The sequence below is a fragment of the Colletotrichum costaricense genome, assembly GCF_030867565.1.
Source record: "Colletotrichum costaricense strain IMI 309622 chromosome Unknown Scaffold_15.1, whole genome shotgun sequence".
Lineage (NCBI taxonomy): Eukaryota > Fungi > Ascomycota > Sordariomycetes > Glomerellales > Glomerellaceae > Colletotrichum > Colletotrichum costaricense.
Genome location: NW_026848244.1, coordinates 415,380 through 435,719, shown reverse-complemented (window position 1 = coordinate 435,719; position 20,340 = coordinate 415,380). Strand labels below are relative to the sequence as shown.

At 52.6% G+C, this 20,340-nt stretch overlaps 9 protein-coding genes across 9 annotated transcripts; 5 read left to right on the top strand and 4 right to left on the bottom strand.

Annotated features, from left to right (window-relative positions):
- Nucleotides 1-413: 413 nt before the first annotated feature.
- Nucleotides 414-1,323, bottom strand: CCOS01_12495 (uncharacterized protein; the record flags this gene model as incomplete). Its single annotated transcript, XM_060460643.1, has 3 exons — nucleotides 414-608; nucleotides 767-1,069; nucleotides 1,177-1,323. The coding sequence occupies 3 exons, from the start codon at nucleotides 1,321-1,323 to the stop codon at nucleotides 414-416; spliced, it is 645 nt and encodes a 214-aa protein (XP_060308691.1).
- Nucleotides 1,324-2,863: 1,540 nt separating this feature from the next.
- CCOS01_12494 (uncharacterized protein) lies at nucleotides 2,864-3,304 on the top strand (the record flags this gene model as incomplete). The annotated part of the gene is made up of 1 exon (XM_060460642.1): nucleotides 2,864-3,304. The coding sequence occupies one exon, from the start codon at nucleotides 2,864-2,866 to the stop codon at nucleotides 3,302-3,304; it is 441 nt and encodes a 146-aa protein (XP_060308690.1).
- A 39-nt stretch (nucleotides 3,305-3,343) lies between these two features.
- On the top strand, nucleotides 3,344-4,639 carry CCOS01_12493 (uncharacterized protein; the record flags this gene model as incomplete). The annotated part of the gene is made up of 2 exons (XM_060460641.1): nucleotides 3,344-3,486; nucleotides 4,459-4,639. 2 exons carry the CDS (start codon nucleotides 3,344-3,346, stop codon nucleotides 4,637-4,639), a joined length of 324 nt encoding a protein of 107 aa, XP_060308689.1.
- A 24-nt stretch (nucleotides 4,640-4,663) lies between these two features.
- Nucleotides 4,664-4,966, top strand: CCOS01_12492 (uncharacterized protein; the record flags this gene model as incomplete). The annotated part of the gene is made up of 2 exons (XM_060460640.1): nucleotides 4,664-4,876; nucleotides 4,940-4,966. The coding sequence occupies 2 exons, from the start codon at nucleotides 4,664-4,666 to the stop codon at nucleotides 4,964-4,966; spliced, it is 240 nt and encodes a 79-aa protein (XP_060308688.1).
- Nucleotides 4,967-5,509: 543 nt separating this feature from the next.
- On the top strand, nucleotides 5,510-6,232 carry CCOS01_12491 (uncharacterized protein; the record flags this gene model as incomplete). The annotated part of the gene is made up of 1 exon (XM_060460639.1): nucleotides 5,510-6,232. One exon carries the CDS (start codon nucleotides 5,510-5,512, stop codon nucleotides 6,230-6,232), a length of 723 nt encoding a protein of 240 aa, XP_060308687.1.
- A 1,070-nt stretch (nucleotides 6,233-7,302) lies between these two features.
- CCOS01_12490 (uncharacterized protein) lies at nucleotides 7,303-8,031 on the bottom strand (the record flags this gene model as incomplete). Its single annotated transcript, XM_060460638.1, has 1 exon — nucleotides 7,303-8,031. The coding sequence occupies one exon, from the start codon at nucleotides 8,029-8,031 to the stop codon at nucleotides 7,303-7,305; it is 729 nt and encodes a 242-aa protein (XP_060308686.1).
- Nucleotides 8,032-8,775: 744 nt separating this feature from the next.
- CCOS01_12489 (uncharacterized protein) lies at nucleotides 8,776-9,432 on the bottom strand (the record flags this gene model as incomplete). The annotated part of the gene is made up of 1 exon (XM_060460637.1): nucleotides 8,776-9,432. The coding sequence occupies one exon, from the start codon at nucleotides 9,430-9,432 to the stop codon at nucleotides 8,776-8,778; it is 657 nt and encodes a 218-aa protein (XP_060308685.1).
- A 629-nt stretch (nucleotides 9,433-10,061) lies between these two features.
- On the bottom strand, nucleotides 10,062-14,205 carry CCOS01_12488 (hsp90-like protein; the record flags this gene model as incomplete). The annotated part of the gene is made up of 3 exons (XM_060460636.1): nucleotides 10,062-10,863; nucleotides 10,920-14,045; nucleotides 14,144-14,205. The coding sequence occupies 3 exons, from the start codon at nucleotides 14,203-14,205 to the stop codon at nucleotides 10,062-10,064; spliced, it is 3,990 nt and encodes a 1,329-aa protein (XP_060308684.1).
- Nucleotides 14,206-18,830: 4,625 nt separating this feature from the next.
- Nucleotides 18,831-19,579, top strand: CCOS01_12487 (uncharacterized protein; the record flags this gene model as incomplete). The annotated part of the gene is made up of 2 exons (XM_060460635.1): nucleotides 18,831-19,114; nucleotides 19,429-19,579. The coding sequence occupies 2 exons, from the start codon at nucleotides 18,831-18,833 to the stop codon at nucleotides 19,577-19,579; spliced, it is 435 nt and encodes a 144-aa protein (XP_060308683.1).
- Between the last annotated feature and the right edge of the window lie 761 nt (nucleotides 19,580-20,340).

Sequence of the window (20,340 nt, the reverse complement as noted above, 5' to 3'; positions counted from 1 at the left end):
CTATATCACGCACACTGGGCAAGCCTCTTTTAGCGTCGAAGTCTCATCACATGAGCAACCTGTCTAGGAACAGCCGTGAGAGTAACGTTTTCGCGCCGACGGACCCCCAATCGTTGAGTCAATCTTATGACTAGGAAGGATACAAAAGGACACACAACCGAACTCCAATCCCAGACTCCCCCGCCAAAGCCCAGACACCCAAGATCCCTGACCCACGGCTACCCAAAACCCATTGATCCAAACTTCCAGTTTTGCAGTCCCATAACTCTAGCAAGCATCGATGAACGCCAATCCAATTCGAACAAAAGTGGTATCATAAGGTAATCGTGAGCGCAACTGAGGGTATCCGTACTCTAATTGTAACAATCATGGCAAACAAGTGATGAAATCGGTAAATCAGACTCAGCACAGGCTCAAGACGAAAACGACATTGAGGAAGACGCCGAGACACGGTTGCTGTGCCTGAGCCCTTGCTTCCGCTGCCTCATGGCATAAATCAGGCCGCAGACATTGCAGAGGGTACGCGGCCCCGCGGGTCCGCTACGCCACTGTGGTGTACAGGTGGTGTGGCAGTTGTGGCAGACGGAGGGATCGGACATGTTCTGTAACTGTGCCTCAGTGTAAGTGAACGTTCAGTGTAGCTAAACCCCACCGAGCTTCCATTGTGAACCAGGCTTGTAAGACGAATGTTGGAATGAGAATAAGACACGGACGTCGTCTGCCCGGAGAGATATGAGGAACATTCGATGAAGTTGCGGTAACTTACTGCATTTGAGTGATGGTTCCCGGCAGCAGCAGCATGCTCGGCTTGCCCATATTGTTTGCGGCGGACCTTGCGCAAGTGGCTGGGGCGTCTCATTCGCAAGGTCGTCTCCTTTGACTTCTGAGAGATGGCCACCAACTCCGCCATGTCTCCGGTAATGTGCTGGGAAATCTTCTGCGCGTGTAGCAGCTTTGGGTTGCCGAGCAAGACTCCAGTCACCAGGCGGCCGCCCTCAAGCGCGGGTGCCCTGCTATATCGGAGCAAGCCCTGTATATTGCGAAGCAGGTTGTTTGCATCGCCATGGACCTGTGTACGTCAAAAGGGGGTTTGTCAGCACATGATGGACATGTTTTTTCGAAAATCGCATTATGAGGATCGAATTTTGGCAATCGCATCGGGTGGGCAGAACGCACTCTCTGAATGATTTCGCTGGCCTTGAGATGGTTCAGGGACATGGGCGCTAGTGGTTCGTTGGCGTTGCTGCACTCATTCTCGCTGGGACGGCGTCGCCAAGTCAGGGCCGGCATGGGCGCGACAAGATCTGCCGGGGTCCGGGCCATTGACTCTCTGGAAGATGGAATTTGGAACGGGCTCGGCCGGTTTGGGAAACGGACTGGAATCCGTCAAAAGTCGGACGGACCAATTGTCGTGAACGTAAGAGCGGGGCTGCTGCCAGTTTTGGGAATGGAAAGGAAGTCTGTGGGTGACGTCGATGGGTGGAGGAGGCAGAATGTTGTAGAGATCGAGAATTGTGAGAGGGATCGAAAATGAGGGGATGGGGCCTTCTTCGTTTATAAAGGAAAATCGAGCGTTGGAAAGAGGGGAAAGCACGGGACCGCCCAACACTCCGTTTTACACTTTGCTTTGCGTTTACGGTTCCACGCCCTCTCCAACGGCAGTCAAATCCCCAGTTTTGTAAAGTAAAACGGTGAAAAAGCCATCAACTTTGATAACACGGCAAGCAGGCACGGCCCAGATGCTGGACGGAAGGTTTTGTGGAACTGAATTGAGGTAAAGCAGAGAGATTGATTGGACGACGTTCGAACCCATGCAGAACGTGGCTGCTGCAAGGGCGCAATGCTGATCCAAAACGGACCTTTCTGCATCCGTAACTTGCATGTTGCTATGTTGGAGACATGGGAAACGTAGAGTTTTCGATCCGTCGCCAGAGAACTCGATGTGCATCTATCGCCACCGACTGAGCATCACAGAGAATGTGAATTCGCATCGCTTTTCACTTCTCGATCTACGGTCAAATCCGATGGCGAATAATTTTTTGGGCGACGCGTACAGTCAACCTCGTTCCCAAAGATCAGGGCGAGGCGGTGATGTCCGTTTCGGTGCCGTGTCTCTGCAGCCCCCGGGTGGCGGTTGCGTGGAGGGATTCCGTAATTGGACTTTACAGAATAGTGGCCAAATTTGAAGCATTTCCTGGGGCTCTGATGTTGAGGGAATGCCTAGCCACTTTCCAGACGATTGTCCAAAGTGTTGAATGTGTCTTTTCTCCCGTCGGCCTGTCCGTGGCCTCTAACGCCCGAGTAAGGCGGTGCCGTTCGAGGTGAGGCATACAGTCATGTGGTGCTGCGTCTGGATCAACTGAGCGACAGAACCAGCCCACTTCCAAGGCCATCGGGGAGTGTGAGAAGATAATGCTCCGCATGAATGAGGACCTGAAGTCTAGTTCACACCGTTGCCCACGGGGGAGCTGATGTCGCGGCGCGCAGTTCGTAGCAAGTTCCCAGTGATTGAGTAAAGACACGATGTTTTGGATCACGTGAGGAGGCTCACGATTCCAGGAGGCAGAAACGACAGGCATAGCATCAGGGAAAGACTAGAGATGTCCAGTCCTTCCTCGTGGCCGGGTCGAAGGTTCTCGCCGAATAGAATCATGGCAGTAGCAGTTCGGTCGACCTCCTTCCTTCCTTCCATTATTTCTTGCATTCGTTGCTGACGCGTTCCTTCCTCCTTCTACAGGTCTTCCATCTACCCCTATTTCGAGTCATCGACCCGAACAAACCTCTCCTCCGATAGACCTTGCTTGCGAACGACATCGAATCAATATCAAACCATACGACACATCAGATCCAACATTTAATAAAGATGTCACTCTTTGCCCTATCCCATCTTGCCAGTCTCGAGTCCGAACGAATAACACGAATGGCAGTGGAATCAACACAAAGTCCTGTCCATACTGGCAACCGGCGGTGCATATACTGCAAAGAACCCACACTCGCGCACCACTGCAACGAGTGTCAATCCAACTGGTTTTGCAGCTCCAAGTGTCAGAGGGCAAAAGCCCACAATATTGATGCTGCCAACTACATGGCCCTTTGCCCCGCGCAGAACAAACGACTGAATACCCACCGTTACCTCGCCGAGTCCCTCAGAGCCGGTACCTGCGAGCCTCCCACTGATCCGCAAACACGACAAGACTTCGGGTTCGATCTTTGCCAATATGGCAATAAACAAGAGGAACGCCTCCTTTGGGCGACATACAAGTGCCTTGGCTGTTTCTTCGACCTCGACAGCGTTGTTATCTAGGGATGGATGATTGCCAGGGGCAAGTCACTACTCGCCGAGATGATCAAGCAGTACTTTGCCGAGGTTCGCCTTTTGACCAAAGATGTATACATCTGGTGGTTTCGCCATAATATCTGGGTCATCATACCTGAGGACAGCAGAATGGGATATGCCATGACAGCCCATACCGATCTCGTCCGGGAGTGCGCCAAAATGTCACGGGTTTCCTGTCAGATCCTGAATGGCTGGGACCGAGATCGAGAAAGCTGGTGGACCGGGCACACCATTGACTACATGGCAGCTCGCGTACGAGAAGCCATACGTTCGGTGGAACAAGAAGATCAAGCAATGGACGGGGTCTCGAGCTATACCTTGAGTGTCGGCAATACAGGCGGCGACTCCCCAAGTAATGATCCCTCGAGTAGTGACGCTACGTCAGGATAACGCAAACGATATCAGTCTCAAGAATGAAATCCCCGTGCAAGATATCTATCAGAAATACTCAAGCGTACAGTGGCAAGAGATATCGGCGTGCTTACTTTGAGGGACAGACCTCAAGTAATTATGAGTAGTAAACAAGTGTTAGAGACTTCCCACAGCGATACAGTTCCCCATGCGCAGGTTTCGTGCGTGTCTTACAAAGTCATAATCAGGCAGCTCTCCAAAGGGAAGACACCAATAAAGGTATGTAAAAAGAGGCTGGATCATCTATCACTATCGTTTCTGATTGTATCTGCAGGCTTTCCGCGCTCAACTCTCTGGTTTGCTACCTACGGGGCCATGGTGCTGGATGCTGGCGACAAACGGCTCGCTGCATATACTGCCAGACCTTCAATCTATCCGTTTGCTGGACAAAGGATCGAGACGACAAGGGTCATGGGATTCATGCTGTCCATTTGACCTCAAAGAACTTCTTCGTCTCTCAACAAGCTTCACTTGGGTGAATTCGAGAACCATTACCTCCAATTCTCCCCCTCTCGCATCAGCTACTCTTTTGCCTTCTTTCCACCAACTCATCCCTAACATTAACTCCTCTTAGCATCTGCCCTCATTACAAAAATCTCGCACCAGGAAAGGTTCGCTCTACTCTTCGCTCAACTTTGACTTGCTATTTCATTACTGGCTAGCCAATGGACAGCAAACAACCCCAAACACCAACAACACCATGGCCGAAGTCAACCCCACCAGCCCACCACCGAGATCCTGTTCAAGGACATTGTCGTGAGAAGACTTGGGACCGACCCACAGACCCTCAAGGACTTTTTCTTCGACCGCTGTATCACCACCAAGGGCCAGGAGAAACTCCACGCCGAAGAGATCATGGGTGCTGTCGCCGGCCCCGTTGACGACGATTGATACTTGGCTCGCATCCCTGTCTTCATGGAGGGTCAGACCCGTCTCCGCCACAAGAAGGAGGCGCTCGAGGCGAAGGGCGAGTATGTCCGCACCGTTCGCGGCACGCGCTTCAGCTCGGTGCCCAACGTGGACCCAGATGGACCTCCCGCGGCTGGCCACGCCATCTTCTGCCCTGATGGCTTCAATGGCGTGCCCCTTAGCGAGATCGCCCGCGCTATGCAGAGTATGCCTGGTGTGGTAAGTTTTTTACTTCCCTACCGGTTCTTGCAGATTTGTTACTGATGTGTACGTGCTGCACAGAAGGTCCATGTCTTTCCCTGCAAGTAAGCCGACATGGCAGAGAGATACACTTGATGGGTCGCCAATCGAGATGGAAACATGGGCGTACACTGATTTGCGGTTGATTGAGATACAGAGAATTGTGCCTCGGCCTTAGCAAGGAGGCTTGTGACAGTTTAGATAGTCTTTGAGAGTTGCCCGTCGAAACCGAATCAACAATACCATTCAGTCACCACAGTCCTTGTTCCTCTGGTGGCTCTTTGCTAGATAGTCACTGTGTACCTCGGACCATCAAAGCCAGCGGCGTTTGTACCAATGAAGGACGAAGTAGCTATTCTGATTGACAATGAATTGATTGAGATCTTGCATGGGACAAGGCTTGAAGGCACCTGTTGCTCTGAAAAAGCTTCGGCCTCAAGAATCCATGTAAGCGCTCCATCCCATCTTCAAGTAGTAAAGATCACCATCCAGTACAAGCACACACACCTACGCGTTGGTACCAACAACAAAACAAACACAGTGCTACATCACACCCAATACCCGATAGAAGCCAACCAACACCGAAAGAAACTTCCAAAAAAGAGCTACACTATGGAGAACGAGAAGAGCCAGACTTATTCCAACGAGGAGCAAGCCAAGCCCACAACCAGCTTTCTTCGAAGAGCAATGACACTGACTGAACTCCCGCAGACTCCGCAAGACCTGCCCGCCATGCAGATCTGGTTCTTCACTCGTTGCCAGTCCCACGACCAAGCCTTCAATCTCCTCCGCATCTACCAGACCCTCCTCATCGACCTCGACTTCACCCCGCGCGAGATCGAGGGCTGGCTGGCGCAGGGCCACCTCGGTCGTAACATCGTGATGCACTTTGAGAATAACCTAGGCAAAATCCCAGAGTCCCTGATGATGTGGTTGATGGCGCACATCTGGATCTTCGGTCTCGAGCCCGGTGCCGCGCTGCAGGAGGATGTGCCCGTCTTCAAGTTCTCGGATGAAGATAAGGAATTTTTGGGGCAGTTTGATGCTCCGCCAGAGTGGGCTGGCATGCGTGCCTTGGAGATCGAGTCTGCGATGGAGTGGGAGCTTGAGATTGTTAGGTCGTTGGCGCGTGTGAGGGCCGTAACGGAGCCGAAGGAATTTCTGAAAAAGTGGCTATTGGGTCCGGAGAAGGAGGAGGAGGAGGAGTATCCTTTGACGTGTGAGCGGCGCCTTGAGCCCGATAATTGGAGGAAGTTGTACTCGAGCTGGGAATGGCGGCAGAAGATTGTGGATATGTGGTATCGCTCGCCGCGGAAGGATTGGATGAAGAAATGAGGTGGCGAAGCCAGGTAAGATTATTTTTCAGTGAATTCTATGGATCTGCTTGACGAATTGATACCACGTTGATTCCATCAATGTGCCATGACTTACAGCTACATTGCGCTTGTTGCCAGTTATGGCGGGGAGGCGATTATCTGTGGCGCGGAGCAGGCGGAGGTGAGCGTACCAAAACTAGCTGCGGGTTGAGGCTTGCGCACTTGTAATGATAGTATAACGAATGGTTGTTTGGCGTCGAGGTCGGCCGCTTTCGAGAGGGCGTTCGATGGAGGGGCAATGAGGGGCGTTGAGCACAGTGCGTAGGATGTGGTGGGGGTCGATGCCATTGAGGCCGACGCTGAATCTTGTATGCGCTACCAGGTGATTACATACGATTTTTGGTGTTGAATATGATGGCCTTCTCAATTGGCAGTTGTTGCTCGCGGAATCATGGTGGTCTGGATGACTTGGCGATGAAGTTGATGGGGGTGGGGGCGAAGGAGGGACGCGGATGGTGGGGGCTTATGTAAGTGAAGCTGCCAACGTCAACCGTGGGAAGGAGCGGGTCCCAAATTCCTTCCTCAAGACGGACATATGGGGGAGAAGATAAGGAAGGAACAAAGCAGAAATTATAAGGCGCCTTCCATTAAAAAAGCAGTATTCTGTGTAAAGAGCATCGTGGTCACTTCAAAGTTTGCAAAAGGGAAGAATTCTTATGTCAGGGCCATCTCTATTAACAGCATGTCAATGTCAGCGGGTGCTGTACTACCTTATCAAGGCGACCGGTTCTCTATCTCCAAGCACAACTGTATGGCAAGACCTGCCGCATCCAAACCCAGCCATTGCACTTCCGTTTCCAAGCTCAATACGCCATATCGAAGCAAGCATCCGAGGGTATCGCAGAGAACAAGGTGGTGATGGTGTACGGTTTGTCCCATCAGGTAGCAAAAGGCACTGCGATGGTCAGCTCGAGCTCTCGTTGATGGGGAAGGGTAAGCTACTCACATCTGTGTAAACCTCATAATGCTAATGTCGAGCAATTGCCCTCATCATATCGAGGGGATTATCTTGCCAGTCTCGTCGAGCATTCAAGAGTACCAGTCAAAGTCGTCACCAGGTCGCTTACGAGCATCGTAGTACTCCTTCAACTCCTTCGCAGCGCGCGCAGCCTTAGCCTCGCTGACAAGATCCTCGGGGTCCCAGATGTACTGGTTCTCAAGGAACCACTTGTAATCACCCTGGTAATCATCCGGACCAAGCAAGACCTCAAACTTGGCCTTGATCTCCGCGGCCACATTCTTCAGACCATCCTCGTGGTGAAGCCACTCGTGGAGCTCTTCAGGCTTGACCTCAAAGTCCTCGAGGACGGTGCGGTAGACGTTGTAGAGCTTGCTCTGGTCGAGGGTGATGTAGCAGCGCGAGAAGCCGTAGTCGGCCTTGACCTGCGCGTTGGTGGGGATCTCGTCGTCCTGGATGGCGGCGAGGAGATCGTGGGCCGTGGTGCGCTTGGCGTTTTTGTTGCGCTTCGCGGGGGGCTTGTTCTTCTTGACCGCCTTGTTCTTGCTTCCCTTGGGGCGGCCGGGTCCCATGATGGGCTTCTTGCAGGCCGGCTTGGGCTTGCGGGAGGCAGCGGCTGTGGTGGTCTTCTTGGGGGCGGCCTTGCGGGCGGCTGGCTTCTTCTCCTCGGGGGAGGGTTCCTCGGGTGAGGGCTTCGAGGGCTTCGAGTCTGGGAGTTTCTTTCGGGTGGTGCGCTTGGGGGCAGGGTCCTCGGGAATTGTCTCGAGGACGGTGATGGCGTTGTTCTCCTTGGAGGCCATCTTTGTCAGTCTTTGTTGATACAAGAAAGGTGTGGATAAGTGGTGATTGTTGGAGGTTTGCAAGGAAAATTGCTAGGAGGAGGATGTGGAGAAAAAGAAAGGGATGGGAACGCAATGGATTGATGGAAGGGAATTGCTTAGGTAGGATCTTAAAAGATCTCTTTGTGGGAGCGGAAGGGAATGAGACACTCACCTCAGACGATCAGATCGGTTTGGAGTATCCGGAAGCTTCACCTCAGCTTCAATCGACCGGGAGACTTTTATACTCAGGCAGGTATGTGAAGATCAGCCCGGGGTAGGCCCTCACCCCGTGACTTCATAAATACTCCTCGTCTTCATTAACTACCCTTTATGCGAATACGGTCCTGGAATACGATGGAGGCGAAGAGGAGTGTGAAGGGGCGGTGGCTTATATGGGGTATGATGAAGGGGATCCTTCACACCCATGTGAGGACATGCGACGAAGTGCTGCCCATGACGTTCAGACTCTGTTGATTGAACCCTCGAACGCAGCCTAAAAACCCCTCCATTCTGAACATTAAATACCAGAGGGGAACAAGCATTCAACGCGTTTTAAGAAAGTAGATACATCATGCCTTCATCACTCTATCTCTCTCATTGCGAGAGCTATGCAAGACGATGGGATTCTCTTCATGATAGGCACTTCCAAACTCCTACTCCAACAAGCAATACCAAACAAAACACAGACAACCTCACAAGTAACCTCCCTCAAAAGCCAACACCTCACTCCTTCCACCGAACCTCGCCATCCGCCCCCTCAGCATCAAACGCCAAGAACGCAATCTTCCTAACCCACCTCTCCTCCCCAAACAACCACCTCCAATTCTCCTTCCTCACACTCCGCTCATGCTTCTGAGGCAAAAACCGCCTCGCCTGCTCCAGCTCAACCTCCATCGCCCACTCAATCTGCGCGACACTATACCGCTCCCACGCCTTCGGCCACCTCCCCTGCAGAAACGCCCGATCGTCCTCGGTGAACTCAAACACAGGCACATCGTAGTTCTGAATCTCGCCGCACCAGACGTGCTTATGCTGCTTCACCCACTTCCTTCGCTCCTTTGAGATCTTGTCCCCGGCAAAGGCGGTCTCGAGCATGAGGTGCGCGATGCGGTAGCCGAGGGATTTGTTGGATTTCCACTTGTAGAGCTCGTGGGAGGTGACGCCGAGGTCTAGGATGAGGGTGTTGTAGACGCCCAGCAGGGCTTTCGCGTCGTTGAGGGTGCGGCAGCGGGTAAAGTACCAGTCCTTGAGGACGTAGATATCTCTGGGGAGCTCGGTGGACGGGAGCGTGTCATGGAAGAGGTCTGGCTCGGCGAGGGTGGTGGTTGTCGTTGTCGTTGCGGTCGTGCTTGGCGTGAGTGTGCTGCCCGTAGTATCCATCTCGTCGGTTTATTCTCCTGTTGGTCAAGCTCTTGGGGGTAATTTGAATCTGTAGAGGGAGTGTTTGGTTGCCGGTTTGTTGAAGTTTCTTGCTGGTGTGGCTTATCGAAGGTGATAGTCATTGGTATTGTGGAAAGTTCTGGCTTATGTATTCCATCTCAGACTAAACCAACCCACAGCCAATGAAACATTGCCATTGTAGCCGTAGACAAACAATATCGAACACAAGGGATCAAGCAAGAAAGGTCAGATTGACAAAGAAGCTGTCAAAGCTGTTAGCGATAACCCAGATTGGACCAAGTCAAGGTGGTGCTTGTGTCCTCAAAGGCCCGAGGAAGAAAAAGGGCGGCGGCTTATTGCCCCGAGGGCCATCTATCATCATATTCGTCTACTGCTATGCTGCTGATGCGCATCAAACCGTGTAGCCAACTATCCCACCCAACAAAGTCTAGTAACTCTAGCCGGGTCGTTGCAGTGATGCATTCCAGCCATTGGGGTATCTCATGTAATACGATTGCTCAACATTTCCATAAAAGTCTTTTCCTACCGCCATTGCGTCTCCATCCCAACTCCTTCCAAGCGAGTATGACCCGCGAGCCCCCTCATTTTCCTGCGTCGTGCATTGCTCATCATGCTATATCCTTGCTCTCCAGTATCTTGCTTAGCTCCTTCAGCCGCACAGGTTTAGTCAGGAATAGATCGATGCCACTCGCAAACGCTTCTTGCTGTGCATTGGCTGATGCCAATCCCGTAAGCGCGATTATCAGACAGCGTGACAGGCTGTCTTTCGTCTCTATAGCACGAATCCGTCGTGTCGCCTCGAAGCCGTCCATCACAGGCATCGAGATGTCCATCAGAATACAGTGATACTCGCCCGGTGCTCGGCGGAACTCGTCTAACGCTTCTTGCCCGTCTCTTGCGTTCCGATAGTCGTGTCCAAGCCTCGTCATGTACGTTGCCAACATCTTGAGGTTGAGTGGGTTGTCGTCCACCAGGAGAAACTTGGGTCGAGATCCTCCCGTCTTCTTAGGTCTGTGAGACAATCGGGGGGTGTCTTGGCCATCGAGCGTTGGCCTCTTGGGATGTTCTTCCGGCGTGTCCGGTAGAGCGACATCCTCAGGCCTTGGCTCCGTTTCTCTCGCCTGCACAGCTTGGTCGTCCACACTCTGCTTTGCTTCGAATTCGGTATTTGGCAACTCCTTCGATCTCTCGGGGAGATCCTCTCCGGTCGGAACGTCTAGAAGGGCTTCGGTGCTTCCCACGTCCGTGAGTCTATCTTGTGCACACCCAGTCGGCGTGTCGCCGCCCGCGTTGGACGCTTCTGGGCTGGCCAAGGATAACATTGTAGGAGTTGGTATCGCCCGTTCTTGCGTTTTCGTCCATCGCTTGAAGCTCAGCAAAAGCACCTTGGCAAGTTTTCTCGGACCGATCCTTGTAGAAGAATTCTTAGCTGAAGCCGATCACTGATTCGGAACGTACAAACTTACGGCTGTGAGATGAACTCAAATACAATGCGATTACCGGTGAATCGTGCCGAGGTAGCTAGTTGGCGCGCGATAAGCGCGTTCCGGCATATCACCACGACCGGTGTGTTAATGATGCCTAAGCGGCGCTCCGTCAAAAGCTGCTCTAGTTGCTTTTCTGTAGACAGAACCAAGTCGGGAAGGAGTTGTTGCGAGGGCGGGATGGACTGGTCAATGATTTGCATATGAAGCCATTCCCTGCAGAGATTTGTGACCAGTGCTCCTTCGCTGGGGGTGTTGCTGGCCAACTCGTCGGGCATTTTGACTCCGTAGTCTTCAGGGAAACCCAACAATTTGACTCTTAGACCCATGAGTTCGCCGACAGATGCCCGAAAGGCATCAATGTTGCCATCTTCCACGTTGGCTACCGTTGATGATGCTGGGTTGGCGCATAGCAAGGGAAGTTGAACCCTCACTTTCGTCCCTCGTCCGACCTTACTCCATACCTGGATAGACCCACGCAGCTTGCTAACTATCCGCTTGACCAAGCTTAGACCGAGACCGGCTCCGGCAGAAAAAGAGTCCTCCTGAGCGAAGGGCGCGAATAGATGATGTTGTAGGTATTCATGACTAATGCCACGTCCAGAATCTACCACGTCGATTTGAATGATAGCCTTGGTGGATGGTACATCAGTCAACGGGGCCAGCTGGTTAACATTGACGTTGACGAATCCCTTTTCTGTGTACTTGAGCGAGTTCCCTAGGAGATTCATGATGACTCGCCTCAAAGCTCCAGGCTGGGTATGGAAACCCCAGGAGACCGCGGGTGAAATGTCGAAAGTGACGGATACGTCTCCGAGGACGAGTTGTAAATCCCCGATATTGTTGGTTCTCGTCGCCATTTCTTCCATTGCTTGCATACTGTCAAGTCTGCGTAATGCCGTAGTATCGGCGTGGTCTGTCGGTCTATTGCCCGCAAGTTGGGCCACAGAGACGCGTTGGTAACTGAAACCAGCACAAACACTCTCGACAACCTCTTCCGACAGAACGTCGACTTCGACATTTGATGTGATGCTCATCATACCAGCTTCGATGCTAATCTTTCGATCCCGAGCTCTCAAGCCTCGCTCACCAAATGTGGTTGAGTTTCTCCGGTGCTTTGACGGGCCGATGAAGTTGTTGATCTTGCTCCAGTCCAAGAGATGGTCTATTGTTTCCAGCAGTGTGCGACCACAATTTTCGATCGAAACCAATGTCTCTCCCTGGAAAGCGTCCATGGTGGTATCGTGCAACAACTCTGCGCCAAGAATAATGCCGTGGAGCGGGGAGCGTAGCTCATGAGAAAGTGAGCTCAACAGGTCCGTCTTCGCCTTGTCAACAAGCATCGAGCTGACGTGATCGACCTCTGACATGATGACTGATGCAAAGGCGCGTAGGTAGCTGAGCTCGCCTTCGATGGTAAGCACTCGAGTTGGAGTCTTGGTACAGGCGAATCCACCTGCGTACCAACGTTGCTTTTGTACGTCCCACAAAGGTATGATGGCCATGCTTCGGGTTCCTGAAAATAGGCCGCTGAGAGTTTTCCCTTCGTTTCGTCTCGAGTAGGCACGCTTTCGTTTCTTGTTTCGTTGCCGTTCGTCCTCGGTTGGGCCCTGTATAAAATCTACTATCTCCTGAAGTGGTGTTTCTGGCTGTGCGATATGGTCGTCGCCGGAATGGTCGCTGGATTGGATAGAGCCGTTCTCGTCGAAGCTGAAAATTTTACCTTGCGGATATCTTCGTAACAATTTCGTAAGAAACTTTTCGGATACGGAGGTGTGATTCAGAGACGGTATGTCTCCGTCGACGCTTGAGATAGATGAGCTCGAGAAGCCGAGGACCGCACATAGGCTGTCGTCTTGGTCGCTATCGCTGCCCAAAACACTCCCGGTACTTCGACTGGGGCTTGTTTGCTCGTCACTAGATGATGAGGATGAGCCTCGGCCCCTGGCAGACCTCATGTTGGTCGCTCTAGGGACAGCAAGCCCTCCGAACGAGCCGATACTGGCGTCCACAAAAAGCACGCTCTCAACCTCGATAGCTTCTCGAACAATGTTGGCGGCCTTTGAGAAAATGTGCCGAATATGTGATATGTGCGAGTCACCGTCTCCCTGCGAAACACTTTCTGTCCCTGAGCGAATACTTTCCAAGGAGGCCCCAGACACAGATGGCAGTGCTTCCGAGTCTTGGTTTGGCTGAGGATAAGGTCGAGAATCCGCTGTTGGCGAGACTGGCTTATCATCTGGTGCTTGGACTTTTGGCTGTGGCGCATTCTGCATCGCAACAGCAGACGACTGATGTTGTTGTGTTTGAGAGGTCTCGAATGCCACCTTTTCTTTGTTGCGTTCGATCCTTTGCTGGTTCTTGTTCAGAGCCCCCTCAAATGACGGGTGGTCATTGAACGAGTCAATATTATTCATGTCCCTCCATCCCGACATGGTGCTCTTGCCCTCGATGAAGCTGCCAACGCCGCGAACCATCCTGTCTGCGCGTCGGTGATCGTCCCTGTTCCGTTTTGCGTCGAGGTAGTTCAAGATCACTTTCGAAATATCCTGCATAAGTTGATTTTCCACATTGTCAAAGCTTTTGCGCGGGGTATCTCCGTAGATGCTAAAGACACCAATGTGTATACCGTTTTGTGAACGGATTGGGACTCCGGCATAGAAGCGACATTGCGGCGTGTTGAGACAGAAGGCTCGCTGGGAGGTCCTAGGATCTTCAGAAAGGTCTGGAATAACGGTAACAGGTAGCTGATGGGGACCCGAAGGATGTTGTTCGTCGAGGTGATCGGAGATTGAGAGGATGAGCTCGCATATGCCGGAAGATCGTGGGATAGCAGTGCCGCACAGTAGCAGCTGGTCGATATCCCCGCGCTGGGTTTCTGGAGGATTGGTGTCGGGAGTCAGAGCCAGTGACTGCGTAGCTTCAGCAATGACGTACTGATACTTGCTGTCGAAGAGGGATATCATGGCCCGGGTCGCATTCAGGCGTAGAGCGCCGAGTTCAGCGAAGGAAGTGAGTGCCGCATCAGGACATGACCGAAGTTCCGAGGATGGCTTGAGATTGTTTGGGTCGTTGTAGACTGTATGTGCGATCAAGGAACTGTCATATCTGCGGAGGCGGTCAGGAAATTCAATACTAAAGATGAGCGAAGCTTGCATTGACGAAAAGCCGTCGAGGCCGATAAAGAAGCACTTTGGGGCGCGGACCTGAATGTCTCCCTCTCGCGGCGACCCTCAGAGACGGCCTTGGCCGGCGGAGTATTGACCATGGCCGGGCAGCGTGAATTGTATATCACGAGAGACCGGCCGCTCCTCTGTCGGTTCTACTTGGTTGCGCAATATGGGTCGAAGCACGCCTTGATATCCGCGGGCGAGATATTATTGACCTACACTTTTCATGTCAACTTAAGCTACTATGTGCGCGACCAGAAACAATTCCGAGAAAGAATCATGCCGGAACATTTTGCGACCGAAATGCACTTGTCTGTGGCTATCAAGGAAGGCAGGGGGGGAACGAAGAACTTCTAAACCAACCGGACGCAAGTGGGGGGGATGAGGTTGAAAATACACACAGTGCCCCTCCCTCTTCCCACGATGGACTGGCTAAAGAAGGCCTTCGTGGGCATGCATCCCTGCGTCACCAGGCATATGGTGAGTTGCTCAAGACAAGCGGCTGGAGACAGGCAAGAGTACAAGAGGTGTATAGAGCACAACTCTATGGAAGGTAAGGCTGATAGAGGGGCATAGAGGATTGCCAAGGCCAACGCAAGAGAACAGTGGGAAAAGGCGAAGGAATGGGAACAAGCAGGTGTACCAAGATTGGTAGAATGGGCAGAAGATAGGGATACACTCACAGACAGGCAGCCGTCACCGCAGATGATTGCTTGTTGGGAGAGGAACGTCGCAAATGTCGCAGCCTGTCTAGAACATGGCGGGCGGAGGTGGGAGGAGTAGTGGAAAGGAATATGGCAAATGAGAAGATGGCAAACGTGAAGATTGCGATGGAAATGACGATGCGCTGGACGTTGAAAGTGATGTATCGTTCAGGTCGCGCTCTCTCTCTCTCTCTCTCTCTCGGTTGGGCTGGGCTAGGGCGGGGGGGCTCAGGTCGGATGCCGAAGAGGGCTGGCTCGAGTGATGCGGGAGGTTCGCTTGAGGTGAGGAAGGGAGGCGAAACCAGGCGAATTACCCAAGGGCTAGGCGCAGGAAGAACTCGCCGCAGATCGATCTCCCCCGGTTCAAGATTGCGGGAAGAGGTTGGCAGAGGAAGTCAAGCATGGAATAGAACCAGAGCAAAAGCACAAAGACTGGAATCGGCAAATTGCTGGGGCCAAGTTTCTGGTGGCGATTGACGCGGGATGGGTGAGGTAAGCGGTTGTTGACCTCAGAGACTGGACGACGGGATGGAGGGAGCTGAGTACAGATAGAGTACCTAGGTAGGTAGAGACTAGAGAGCAGGCACGCAAGACACGAGCAGAATGCTCCTGCCAGAGCAGCAAGCAAGCACGACACGGGCCGCCAGGCGAGCAGAGAAGGAAGGTTGAGGTGAGCGATTGACAAGGCCACTGGCCAGGTCCAGACCCACGGTGGATCCTGCTCCGTATCGGGGTGCTCTCCTGGCTCTCTCATTGGCTTTGTATCACAGTGCGAATACTTCAGGAAGTACTTGTGCGAAACCTTGGCCTTTGGCATCTGGTCCCAATGGAAATTTCAGATGGCCACACTGGAATTCGCAAAAAGTCGGACCGAAATTGGCATAGTGCCATCCAACATCCCCCCCCCCAATGCCCTGCATCAACAGTGCTGCTGCACAGTGTTTTCTAAAAATTAATGAGTAGGTACCGGGCATAGCCATCCGTGCCATCCTGCTGCTGGTTTCCTTACCTAAGCTAGTCGATATCGAGATTTCAGAATTTCGATGCGCACCTCACCGAATTGCCACTTTGGCCCGATTTAATGGCGTCACATACGTCACTCCGGAAGGCACTCCACAGTTGTCCATCGGCAAAAGCCATCATTCTCTCGATCCTGCTTTTTCTCTTGTTCTCTTTGTTTTGACGGATTACCGTCCTTTCGTCACTTCACGATTGGTCTTATCTTTCCCCCATGGTAGGTGGTGGCAGAATGCAGCATCTACGTTTTCCAATGCCCTCCCTACCTTACCCGTCTCTACACTTGGACCAGCACCCCCCCTTGTGACACGCTCTGTAGACCTAGGCCTGGGCCCTTCATTCTGTCGTACCTCACAGGCTAAGGTAAGTCAATACACCCTGGCCACATCCGGTCTAAGGGCGGGGTTTGATTTAAAATACCTCTGGAATTGGATCATCTCTGAGCTAAATACACTCAATTTTGGAATTTTCCTCGGCGTTGGAAGCTACCTACTTTTTCTGCAAACCTGTGGTTACGAGCTGCAAAAAGGAACGAGGTACTGGGACTGCTTTGATGCATGTTTAGAACTATTGTTGTATGCGGTACATGCCATGCGTATGAGGGTGTGGTGTGCTCGTGGTGACTCTTATGCATAGAAAGAAACGTACCGTAACAAACGGAGATAAAGACAGGAAACCGCCATGTATGCAGCCAGCCGCCAGCAGGAATACCAGACTCTACTACTGGGCACATGCTGGGCGGCGGGCTTTGTTCAGTACCACTGTAACAGTACTCCAAAAAAGGGCCCCGCGATGCCTACGCTGGCAATTTGGGCGACTGCTCGACGGCGCTGTTTTTGATGGCATCTGATTGGATACTGGGCGGAAAAGACTCCGGACCAGCCAAACTGCAAAAGTACAAACATCTCCTCGTGGGGCCGTCGCGTCGCCGAGTCCACTGCAAGCCTCACAAAATGATAGAGCAGGTACGGATAGAACTTCGCCGTGACTCGTCCCTTACAGCCCAAAGGCTACCCATGCAGCAACGACAATGAGAGAAATGCCTAATGGAAATGCAACATTGAACATATTCGTGGATGCTCTTCGGAATAGACTCCTGCCACAAGACTTTCCCGTAACCTACCTTAAGCACCCAATGAGTGTACTTCCAAATATGCAGGGAAAAGGCCAGGGCTGATGGCTGTGGACCATGGTCTGGACCAAGCCTCCCGTCACGTGCATATACCGCTGGTGTTGCATCGACCCGCCTCTTTGATATAGCCAATCAAAAAAGAGGCCGGCTGGACCGGGGCCAAGCAGCAGGATCAGATCCCCTCCAGATCTGGGTGCACAGACCACATGCCATTTCTCGAATGTCTTAAGTAATCACACAAGAAATTGACCTTATCGCTATCATTGCTCTTATCTGTTATCTAATCGCCCACGCTTCCAATTTCCATTTATTTCGGCAAGTGACGATTCCCAACATCAACAACAACAACTCGACAAAATAATAAACGGACGACACTCAGGACCACCTACCAGCTTGTCCTCTGCTATGATCATTCCATCAGTCACGGGTCGGAAGTATCGCAATTGCCTCGAGCGAACAGCGGTGGAAGTAACAGCGCAAAGCTGCGCTGAAGCCCTGAAGACGTTCTCGTGCCACAGCGGTTCTGTCGAATGTCGGCTGTTTATCCGTCTTTGCTTCTTCGCTACGACTTCGTCTCCGATCCACAAGTTGCTCAGCCTTGCTCAATCACATCTGAGCGACAGTTGTTTCCAGTGATATCGATGCTCTTCTCTTGTTGTCTTCAGTGTCTAACCATACCGAGGCAGTGCTGTTTGATAACCGGTGGCGACCGATCGCTCGAATGATAAAGGCTCAGCCTTCAACTCGAGTTCCGGCCGTGGAGGACCCTTTGTCTGCTGACAACCCCCGGGTGGCGTCTAGAGGACCTGGCTGTTTTCACCTCAATTCTGTGCCGCAGCGGGAGAGGCTGCGGGTGGAGCATGTCGGCGTCCCGGTGCCGCGTGATCGACAGTATCGAAAGCATAGACAGTCGTTGCGATGAAGATCTTGCCGTTGGCAAGCCCGCCCGGGCCACGCACTCCGGGACCGAAGGATGCTGCTGCTGTCCGAACAAGATGATGGACGCCAAGGTGGGCCTGTCAGACTACCGCCATGACCTTTGCCCATGGTCAAACTCACCATCGAAAAACCTGCATGTCCCGTGGGCGATGCAAGTCTTGGAAGTACTGCAAGTGCAGCAACTGCACGCGATTCGGCGGGGAATATCCGCATTAGGTCCATGGAGAGCCTTGGTTGTTGTCTTCGTGACGGTGCACGCTTGATCGGCGGTGCGGCACTACCTGAAAGTGTGAGATCATTACTGAAGACTTTCTGTTCGCAAATTTTGACTCAACGCCAATGCAGTGTGTTGGCGATGGACGACAATAGTCTCGGTGGAGGAAAGCAATAGTCTTGAACGGGACTTGCCAGTTATCGTATTCGCTGACTACGTCGGTGTAGCATGGGAGCAACGTCAGCGACGCTGATGGACCAACCATCCGAGCAACGCGTGGCATACAGCGGCCGCCTTCGTCAACATCCACGACTGCTTCGAAGCGCTTCTGCCTACAAACGAAGACGAGAGAGGGACCAGTCATTCCCGCATCATTCGCCTCAAGAAGTTGCGTGACGCCTACGATTCGATAATTGGGATTTCGCATCACGAGATGCACGCCACGCGTTGGGCCAGAAATAATCCGAAACAGTTTTGGACCCCAAAGTGGCCTTTTTCGATACTGAAGGCGAACAAGGGCCCTCAGCCACAACGGTGATGTCAATCACTCCATTCACCCTCCTCTCCCAGAGACAGAGACAGAGGCAGAAGGATGGAAGAAGAGAGTAAGAGAGTTCGGATTCGGGCCCGTCGGGTACAAAGCAAGGACTTTTCTACCCTTTCGATCCACCGCGGGGACTGCATACGCATAGTTCAGACTGCTTGTCATGCATTCGGATGAAGTCATTCGGCATCTTCCGCGGTGGGGGGCAATTGAGCTCGTCTTCCCAAGGGTCTCCGGGGCAGAGCGGAAGGGTCCCCGACGGAGGAAGACAGGGACGGAGAGTGATCCCCACCCGGCCGTTCTCCAGCGGGGCCAGGCCCGGTGATGCCCATGAGCAAGTCGTCCCGTTGCTCAGGATGGGAAGTCCGCTTGGCGGAGGAGCGCCGGTCTCGACGTGCGACACGCCGATCACAACGCCAATTGCTGTCGAGGTTTTAGACTTGGCTCTTAGCCCCGCGTAAGCCATGCACCACTTACACCACTGTCAATCCATATCGCCACGTCTCACCTCCCGCGACGGCTTCGCAATGGCGCGATTGCCGAACCTTCTAACGCGCGTAGGGCGCTGATCAATCATGCCGATCAGCAACTTCTCAAACGGTAGTCAACCGCTCGACTTTCTGGCATTCACACTCAGCGCCCTGCTTGAACGAGAAGAATAAGCAAAACACGAAGCACACAATCTCAGTATCCGAAGTCAAGCGGCGAATCTTATCTCGGAGATGGAATGGTCTCCCACTATCTCCAATGACCCCTATTGACATGGAGTAGGAGAACCCCTACAGGTCTCACAAGCCCTTATGCGATCGACGAATTGTTTGACCTCGGCGAGAACAAGCAACACGAGCTCGACGAGGCTACTCAATTGGCTCTGAAAGGCTTCACTCCATCTCAACGTACCTTTGCTGTTGACATCTCGTAGGATTGTCCCTCTGGGCTCAACATCCTCCCGCAGTCCTTCATCCCTTTTCACTGCATTAGACCCCGCTCAGATCGCGGTTGCATGCGTCACAATAGTCGCCAGGGTTGGTGGAAGAGCATGCAATGAGCAATAAGCAGAATCCAATAACTCCCCTCCGGCAGCAAAACGGCTCACACCAGCAATCAAGCATCACCCTGCGGTCTGATGTACGGAATTTCACGCACTCGTTCATTTCCGTGATAACAATCAACACCGTCCGACCATCCCCCAGATATCTCATCTGGATTTAGCGGACCAAAGACGTGCATGAAAATGGATACTCTTCCGCGACTGGTCCTGTGCTCGGGATCCTTTTGCGCACCGAACTCATCCCATTTCAAACGACCTAATGAGCGATTGGACATGACCGACGGATGCGTGCGTGAGAGCTCGACAAGTTGTTCTCCTCTTTCTCGGCTACCTGCACCTTTATCATTCCTCCTCCTCTGTGTCACTCTCAGACTCGGCCAAGTTGTTGTTATTGACGGTTGCTAGTGGAAGGATTGAGGGGTAATCTTTCCTTCTTCACTTTCCCCTCACTATCTGACTCCGAGCCTTAATAGAACTCAAACAAGTTGAGACGAAGGCTTATGTACGAGCACAGATGGACCAGTGAATGAGCGCGAGACCAGTGTGGCCATGAGGCAGGGGCCCGTGCCAGCGTCTCTATGGGCTTTCTTTGTTGGGGTGATCTACCCTATCTGGCCTTTCTCGCGCTTTTT